Source organism: Abramis brama (genome assembly GCF_963993115.1).
Source record: "Abramis brama genome assembly, chromosome: 9".
NCBI lineage: Eukaryota > Metazoa > Chordata > Actinopteri > Cypriniformes > Leuciscidae > Abramis > Abramis brama.
Window position 1 is genome coordinate 20,872,795 of NC_139971.1, and position 9,681 is coordinate 20,882,475.

The window sequence follows — 9,681 nt, forward strand, 5'->3', positions numbered from 1 at the left end:
TCCAAATAATATGATGTATGGCAGTTATACATCCTCTGTTAAGGGTGTAAACAAAAGGTTTGGTCTATAAAAAGGGTGAATGTGTTTGGTCACCGAATATTTGAAAGGATCCGGCCCACAATGTTGATTCTAGAGCTACTACTGCTCAAGTCAGTGTTGATAAGGGCAGAACAGACAGTTTGTAAACGACAGGGTAAAACACAGCTGCCTGAGTTCATCAAAGATGGAGCCCTAAAAATTGGAGGCATCTTCACATTTTACACAGGGTATACTGGGGTGATTCCGAAATTTAACCAATTACCTCCTCAACCAAAGTGTAAGGAGTAAGTATGTTTTCAATGCAAATTGTTTTCATAGTGTAATTTGTGGAATTACATAATGTATTGTTTAATATTTGTGCTTTGCAGAAGTGGTACTTACTTGTCTGTCCTATTTTATTTAATTTTTTTATCTCTGTAGTATCAATTACAGGGAATTTAAATTTGCATGCACTATGATCTTCGCAATAGAAGAAATAAATAAAAAACAAAATTTACTCCCAAACCACACTCTGGGATATGAAATCTTTAATGCCTGTGGATTCTCTAATATTCTTCAGTCTGCACTTTCACTGTCCAGTGGACAAGATGATGTCACTGACAAAATAAACTGCACCAAGGCCGATACTGTGCAGGCTATAATAGGTCATTCAGGATCAACTCCAACAATTGGCTTTGCCAGAATAACTGGCCGATTCCAAATACCTGTGGTAAGATGTCACCCAATTATATATACATATATATGCTTACACATGAAATTCACTATTAATATGCTGGTATATAAGGTTACAAAAAGCTCCATGCCATCTGTTTTTGACATTGCCTCTCGCTAATGGAGGGTAAAAAAAAAAAAAAAAAAAAAAAAAAAATCCTAAAATGTTGGATTATTTGTTTATATATTATAAACCAAAAGCTGAACATTATATTATACAGATGAATAAGCATGTTTCATTTGCATTCATTTGCATTTGTAATCATTATGTTCACAACTAGTAATAATGACTTAAATGAGCTTATTGCTTTTGCCTTAATACACGGTTAGCTAACTGCGTGATTATATGTACTTGGACACAGTCACCTCTGATAACAGATCACTCTAACTTGTAATGTAGATACATGCATTTTCTGTAAAGCTGCTTTGAAACAATATGTATTGTGAAAAGCGCTATACAAGTAAATTGAATTGAATAACCAATGATCTGTTGAAAAAAAAAAAAAAAAAAAAAAAGCCGAGGCACTGAAGGATGAAATTCACCCAGTTTCATTCATGCTGTTTCACATTTGTAATTGTGTTCACACAGATCAGTCATTTTGCTACCTGTGCTTGCCTGAGCAACAGAAAAGAGTTTCCTTCTTTCTTCAGAACTATTCCAAGTGATTACTACCAGAGCAGAGCTCTGGCCCAGCTTGTGAAACATTTTGGCTGGACATGGGTGGGAGCCTTAAGCAATGACAATGATTATGGTAAAACTGGCATTGCCACATTTATTAAGGCTGCTGAAGAAGAGGGAGTCTGTATTGAATACTCAGAGGCTTTTGAAAGCACAGGATCAAAAACTTCTATAACAAGTATTGTAGACATTATCAGAACCTCCACATCTAAGGTAATAATGGCTTTCATGTCACACAGAGAGATCAAGATACTGGTGGATGAGCTATACAGGCAAAATATTACAGGACTGCAGTGGATCGCAAGTGATGCCTGGATCACAGATGACTCTCTTGCAGATAGCCAAGGCCACAATTTGCTGATTGGATCTATAGGATTTACTGTACGCAATGCTCAAATACCTGGACTAGGCCCTTTTCTACAGAACGTCAACCCCTCCCAATTTCCTAAAAGCATGTTTCTCAAAGAATTCTGGGAAAATGTTTTTCAGTGCTCATTAAGCCCAAATACAATTCTACGGGCATGCAACGGCTCAGAGAACTTGAAATATGTCAAACATTCTTTTACTAATATGTCTGATCTGAGATTTATCAATAATGTCTACACTGCTGTGTATGCAATTGCTCATGCACTGCACAATCTACTGTCATGTAAGCAGCAAAAACTCCCATTTGATAATGCCACCTGTGCACAGCCAACAACAATACAACCCTGGCAGGTGAACTACTTCTAAAATGTTGAAATCTTAAAACCAAACTATAAATATATGTAAAAATCCAAGTAAATTGCATGATTTAAACAAAAGATGAATGAACAATTTACTATAATTAGTTTTTTTTTTTTTTTTTTTTACTGAAGTCACCATATATGATGTTACTAAAGTGTAGTTTTAAAATGATATGCTTTACAATTTTTCGTTTCCACATTGCTAAAAGGAGGTTATTCTGAATCCAAAATGAGATTACTGCAAATTAAAAAGAAAAAGAACAAACAAAACCTTTTCTATCATTACAGGTTTTACATTATCTGCAAACCGTAAATTTCAGCATGAATAGGGGAGAAACACTGTTTTTTGATAGTGAAGGCAACTCCCCTGCAAGGTACGAACTGGTAAACTTACAAAAGGTCACAAAAGGCACCATGGAGGTAGCCACAATTGGCTACTATGATGCAACTCTGCCTCGTGGGCAACAGTTTACTATGAACAATGTCAACATCATCTGGGGAGGAGGCCTAAAGACTGTAAGAGTCTCTTTTCAAATTAACTTTCCAATTATAACTAAATATCCAAGTGCACATGAGATGCAGTGAGATGCAGTATAGGCTCAGATCCACAAGACAAACGTGTGTAAACATGTGCAAACATGTCACATGGCATATTATTTTTCTATTGTTTTTCAAGTAGCTTTTCCCTAATGTGTGGCAGGTGCCTGTGTCTGTGTGCAGTGAGAGCTGTCCCCTAGGCACTAGGAAAGCTGTGCAGCAAGGAAGACCCATCTGTTGTTTTGACTGTATTCCATGCCCTCCAGGAGAGATTAGCAACACAACAGGTAATGTTTGTTTAATTGCTCTTTTAACACTTGCAGTTCATCAAAAGAGGATCAAATGGAAAAGTTTTACAATTATTTTAATCTAAATTATCATATACACTGCCATACAAACGTTATTTAAAACACTAACAAGTCTATTTCTAAAGGAGTGTATGATCAGATATAGGCTAAGAGATGCTTCATTGAAATAGCAGGCTCATTACTATTGCACTTCCATTTTCATCCACACCAGATGCATCTGACTGTGTGAAGTGCCCTTTTGGATACTGGTCCAATAGCAGAGGTGATGAGTGTATCATAAAGACAGTGGAATTCCTGTCATTCACCGAAATCATGGGTATCATTTTAATGATGTTTGGGATTCTTGGGGCATTTCTAACTATGATCATATTTTTAGTTTTCTCTCACCACAGAGACACACCAATAGTAAAAGCCAACAACTCAGAGTTGAGCTTCCTGCTGCTCTTCTCATTGACTCTGTGTTTCCTCTGTTCATTTACTTTCATTGGTCGGCCTACTGAGTGTTCCTGTATGTTGCGTCACACTGCATTTGGCATCACTTTTGTCCTCTGTATCTCTTGTGTTCTGGGGAAAACAATAGTGGTGTTAATGGCCTTCAGAGCTACACTTCCAGGAAGTAATGTTATGAAATGGTTTGGGCCTCTTCAACAAAGAATCAGTGTTGTTAGCTTTACTCTTGTACAGGTCCTTATTTGCATCCTTTGGTTAACATTATCCCCACCTTTCCCATATATGAACATGAACTACTACAGAGAAAAGATCATCCTAGAATGCAGATTAGGCTCAGCTGTCGGTTTCTGTGCTGTTCTGGGATACATTGGCCTACTGGCTGTCTTGTGTTTCATTTTGGCTTTTCTAGCCCGGAAGCTCCCTGATAACTTCAATGAAGCCAAGTTCATCACATTCAGTATGCTCATTTTCTGTTCTGTCTGGATTGCCTTTATCCCAGCTTACCTAAGCACACCTGGAAAGTTAACAGTAGCTGTGGAGGTATTTGCCATTTTAGCTTCCAGTTATAGTTTACTGATCTGTATTTTCATTCCAAAATGTTATGTCATCCTGTTAAGACCAGATGCAAACACAAAAAAACATTTACTGGGAAAAATGCCACATTAAATTGATCATAAAGAAACAGAACATAGCCTAATTGCTACAGATGTTATACAAAGAATGTCACATACACAGAACACATTTAACTTCATTACAAGAACTGATGAATATATGAAAAGGACAGAAACTGGAAAGGTCACATCAGACTGCATCAAATGCATCAGTGAAGACCTGAACCCTTTCAGTCATCCAAGTGAATGCCACAAATATGATCTCCCTCTAGTGGAAAAAAGGTGTAGGACTACTAATGTAAGACTTGAACTTCATTCTCTCTCTTGTATTTCTCATAGTGTAAGTCTATGTATTTATCAGATCTTTATGGGTGAATATGAGAATAGTATGAATAGTGTTATTATTATTATTATTATTATTACTAATAAAAACTTGCATTCAATGATTACACACTGCCACTGTAAATGTTTTAACGGGTAACAACGTCATATCAGCTTCTCAATTAATGTACTGTAATTATTATATTTCTTACTATTCTGTACCAAATAAAATGTATACCAACTATGCACCTCATGCATGTCTCCACTTGAAGACTTGAAGACCTAAAGTACATACTGTAGATGGCCATAAAATAATCAGTAATCAGTTTCCAAGCATATATATATATATATATTGTAACGTAGTTAGATGTTACAGGAAGGAGGAGGCGGGAACCGGCGAACGTTCAACACACACTTTAATAATAAAATAAACAAATACAAAACGAAAGTAAAAGACAGCAGTTGTCAATGAGGGGCTGCTGTCTTTTACTTTCGTTTTGTATTTGTTTATTTTATTATTAAAGTGTGTGTTGAACGTTCGGTATAATAAAATAAAACAAAACACAACATAAGTCCAGGCCTGTTCCTCTCTTGCTCTTCACTGTCGTCGCTCCTCCTTTTATGCCTCTGCTCCTCCGTGAGGGACACAAGACCGGAGCGTTGCGCAGGTGTTGCTCATCAGTAATCACTCCACCGGCGCGAGCCCTCACAGCCCTCTGCCTCATCCTGCTCGTCACTTCGGGGTAGGTACGCAAAACGAATTTTCCCGAAAACGCTTTATTGTAGAGATGTATAAAACAATTCAGCCCACTGAACTGACTGTACATCTGTTCCTTACCACACCATTTTCAGTGGTGTGAAATTAAATGTACCATTTAATTCAAATTTAAACATTCTAAATTTCCTTCTGTGTTACATATTTTGTACTATTATTTTGAATAATGTTCTTAATTAATCAATTATTATATTTATCTAAATTAAAGCAACATGTAGTGCTATCTAAAGATGTAAGTGCAATGCAATGTTTACCTCTTAGTATTGGCCCTTGTGTTTCACATCAATGGTACCTTCCTCCTTTGTCACTTAGGATTGTATAAAGCTAGGACCCTACCCTGAACAGGAACTCTATATCAGCCCAGCCTCTGAGATGAGAGGAGCCACTGTGGTTCTACTTGCTCTTCTGACTAGAGCACTGAACCCTTGCTGTACATTACTTAGCCTAGGAGATGCTGAGAGCCAAAATGATAAAAGTGAACATTCAGAGGACAGAGTTGTCAAAGTTAGCAGAGCCTTGACATTTAATAGAAGACATGTACCAATAACATGTCAAGGGTGGGTATGATCTGTTTCAAGTTCATTTACTCATGTACTTTTTTATTTACAATTACTTTACTAATGTTTGCTATGCCACTGTCAAAAATATGTACATTCATTATTAGAAAGACAAATTTGAATACTGCTGTATAATATTAATGATGACAAGGTGAAGATGTGATTTTAATATAAAATGTTAGATACATGACAGAAAATGTGATTATGTTATTCCATGGTGCTGTGATTAAATAATGATGTGTATTTGCTTTTGGAGACAGTAAGTCTATCTCCTGTTTGTCTTATTTCAGCTGCCTTGTAGAGAAATATCAATCTGCTCACTTGTTGATCCTTTCTGTGGAAAAACCTGGGGCGTTCTCAGTGCAAATTATTATTTCAAGACGCCAGACAATACTCTGTCTTTGTGAAGTCCTGAATAGGCAGGTCCTGGGTGATCAGCACAAACTGGAGCCCAATCAGACCAACCTGGGCTTACATAAGGTGAGCATTGTAAACACAGATTACTAAATACATGTGAAGAAAAAAAAAATGCATATGCAATTTTAAATCTCTCTTTTTTATTTATGTCTAGGCTTTCAATCTGTCTTCAAGCATATGTTTAAACTACAGTTATGTGTATCTCCTACTGTTAAATTCTATGAACAGTTTTTATCTGAAAAATGGAAAATTTTCAGGCAGTGTCTGGACAATTGCACTTCACATAATGTGTGAACTGGATGTCAAAAATCACACAAGAGGAATGAACTGTGTGTGCTTCAAAGTTAAAACATTTTTGGCTGCAGATGACCAGGTGGATATAACAGATAAACTGTGCATTATAACTGGGGCCTGGTTTATGTCAGCTAACTTCAATGAATCAAATGAGTCCTATGCGCCAAGGCTCAGTATGTTCTTACCTGGTGTGAAACTGTCAGAGCCAGCAGTGAAAGCTCTCATTGGTACCTTTCTCAGACAGACAGATCACTGGATCAATACTGCCTTGATCTGTGTTCATACTACAATGCGTTGCAAGCTTGTACTGTCACTCCACAGATCTTTGAACATGATCTCCCTCATGAGAGGAAATTGTGAAAGCTGCACTTACAATCACTGTGATGAGCTATACCAGGTACAGATTTCTGTTCCATGAATGTTGTCCCTACATTTAATCTAAATATTAATAATAAGAATAAGAATAAGAATAATAAGAATTTAGATTAAGATTAGGACATAATTGTACTTCTAAATCAATATATGCTTTTATCTTTATTTGGCAGTTAATTTCGAGATATTCACTGTACAAACAGAGGGAGTTAAATCAAATGGTTATAAGCTGCTTCAGATCAAATATGCTCACCTGCACACACATATGGAAGCATAAAGGTGAACTAATTTTGTCTTTTTGGTTTGTATATGAGGTGCTACTTTGTTTAGGGAGCACATATTTGATATGGCTTTATAACCAACTTGATGTGCTTTTCATTTCATGTGTACTTGTAGAAATCAGTCCACTACAATGGCAGATCTGCACTCAACTACTCAGCAGAGGCCTGATTCACCAGTGGATTATGAGAGTGCTGCTAATCACTGTTTTTCTATTTGTAATTGGCCAGACTGCAGTTGTGACATATATGAGCTGTACACAAAGATATGTTTTTACCCACAGAGTCAGGAACTCAAATCTAAGATTTGTGCTGCTTTTTACAATCTCATGGTGCTCTTTGAGTCCACATGCTGGACAATCAACTGTTTGTTCCTGCAAACTTCACCACACAGCTTTTGGGATTACTTTTGTCCTCTGTATCTCCTGTGTTCTGGGGAAAACAATAATGGTGTTAATGGCCTTCAAGGCTACAATTCCAGGCAGTAATGTTATGAAATGGTTTGGGAGATTGCCACATAGTCTCAGCATTCCTGCATTTACTATGACACAGATCCTTGTTTTTGTGTTTTGGTTTTCAATATATTCACCTCCATTTAACATGAGTATGAACTGTTATCAAGAAAAGATGATCCTACAATGTGATGTACTCTTTGCAATTGGTTTCTGTCTTAGTTTTTATCACTTGGTGCTCAGCTTTATTCTGACTTTTCTTGTATGTAACCTTCCATTTACTGTTGCCTGTTACTCAGTGTTGAACATCCATGCAATTATGGGTGTGACAACAAGAATATCGCTCAGAACATTATTAAGGTAAAGCTGGCCTGGTTGAAGGTCAAATGCAAATACAAATGTACATGAAAAAAGTTTATACTCAGGTTACATAAAAATAAAAATAAACAAAAATGCTTAATGTTAAATGTTTTAATCTGAGTGTCAAAAAGTCACTCAAAAAATCTCAACAATTGTTTGAAGAAGCCATTCTAAAAAACTGATGTCATGCTTTTCATTTGAGTGTTGTTAAAAATGAAGCAATATTAGTACAATGCCGGTGCATTTTTGAACTACACAGGTGTAAAAAAAAAAAAAGGTTCTACATTTTCCAAACTTGGACACAAGGTGTATACAACATATATATTATTTACTGTAAGTTAATATCACCTGTACTATGTTTCTTATACTGTTTATATACAAAGTTTTATAAGGGAATAACATAAGTCAGTCAATAAAGACAGTCCAATTCATCAAATTAATAAAAAATAACCTAGAACAGAGGTCTTCAACCCTGCTCCTGGGGACCCACTGTCCTGCAAAGTGTATATCCGACCTGCTTCAGCACACCCCCGCCTGTGTATTTTCTAGTGATCCTGAAGAGCTTGATAGACCCTTTTCACAATTACAGGGTTCTCAGAAGCGTAAGTCATCATAGTTGAGTAAACTTCTATGGAGATGAAAGGGAGACGACATCAAATATCATTTTTGTATTTCCATTTGCTCCAATAGCAAAATAAAAAATCTGTGATAGAGTTTTCATGACTTTTCAAAAGAGGGAAAATATACAGAGAGATACAAATATGAAAAACTTTATCAGATTTCCGATGTTGATAACTGTGGAAACTTGTGCGTTACATTTGTATTAAATGTTCTATGAGATGACTTCCGGTTATGGCGGCCATGTAGGAAGACGTGCTCCGCTGCTAAGTTTGCAAAAAAAGCTCTCCTGCTCACTTACAGTTTCAAATAGAAGAAGATTTTGAGATGTGATGCCTAGCTCGGTAAAGTCACAAAAGGGGAAAGGTGGGACAACCAGACAGCCGAGCCTGTTTGACTGTAATCTTCGTGACGAAGCATCCAAGGCTAACCAGGCCATGCCTACACAAACTGACAATGAAAATGAACCAGCAGGCACCGAAGCTGATCAAATACTGGCAAAATTAGGCTTAATGGAAACAGGGTTCACCTCTAGGCTTGATAGTTTGGCAGCAACTCTACAAGATGTGAAAAAGGAGATTAGTGACTGCAGTGAACGCATGTCCCATGCGGAGGAGCGCATTTCCACCGCGGAAGACGAGCTAATTAGCCTGCAAGCTAAAGTCAACACGCTACAAGCTAAGAACAAAACCATGGAGGATAAACTTATGGATTTAGAAGCCAGATCTCGTTTAAACAATCTACGGCTTGTGAATTTGCCAGAGGGCGCTGAAGGTGGGGACATGTGTGCCTTTTTAGAGAAATGGATCCCCGAGACATTGGAAAATGAGGGGCTACAGTCCTCTATTGTTTTGGAAAGAGCACACAGAATTGGATCAAAGAACGACAACGCATCACGCCCGAGGACTGTGATAATGAGGTTTCACAACTATAAGAACAAGCAGGCAGTATTTACCGCTGCACGGGAGAAAAAGGAGGCTTATTACGAAGACCAACAGGTCCGTTTCTACCCAGATTTGGCTACGGGAATTGCCCAGCTGAGGAAGAAGTTCGACCCAGTTCGCGCGGAACTACGTAAACTGGGTATTCGCCATGGAATGTCTCATCCCGCAACCCTGCTTGTGACTCACAAGGGCAAAACTCATTCTTTTAAAACCCCTGCTGAGGCACACGTTTT

At 37.4% G+C, this 9,681-nt stretch overlaps 1 protein-coding gene across 1 annotated transcript; it reads left to right on the forward strand.

Moving 5' to 3' along the window:
• Window positions 1–120: 120 nt before the first annotated feature.
• Window positions 121–4,345, forward strand: LOC311089086 (extracellular calcium-sensing receptor-like; the record flags this gene model as incomplete). Its single annotated transcript, XM_084123536.1, has 6 exons — window positions 121–323; window positions 460–748; window positions 1,340–2,146; window positions 2,443–2,670; window positions 2,855–2,978; window positions 3,211–4,345. 6 exons carry the CDS (start codon window positions 121–123, stop codon window positions 4,113–4,115), a joined length of 2,556 nt encoding a protein of 851 aa, XP_083979662.1. The 3' UTR covers window positions 4,116–4,345.
• Between the last annotated feature and the right edge of the window lie 5,336 nt (window positions 4,346–9,681).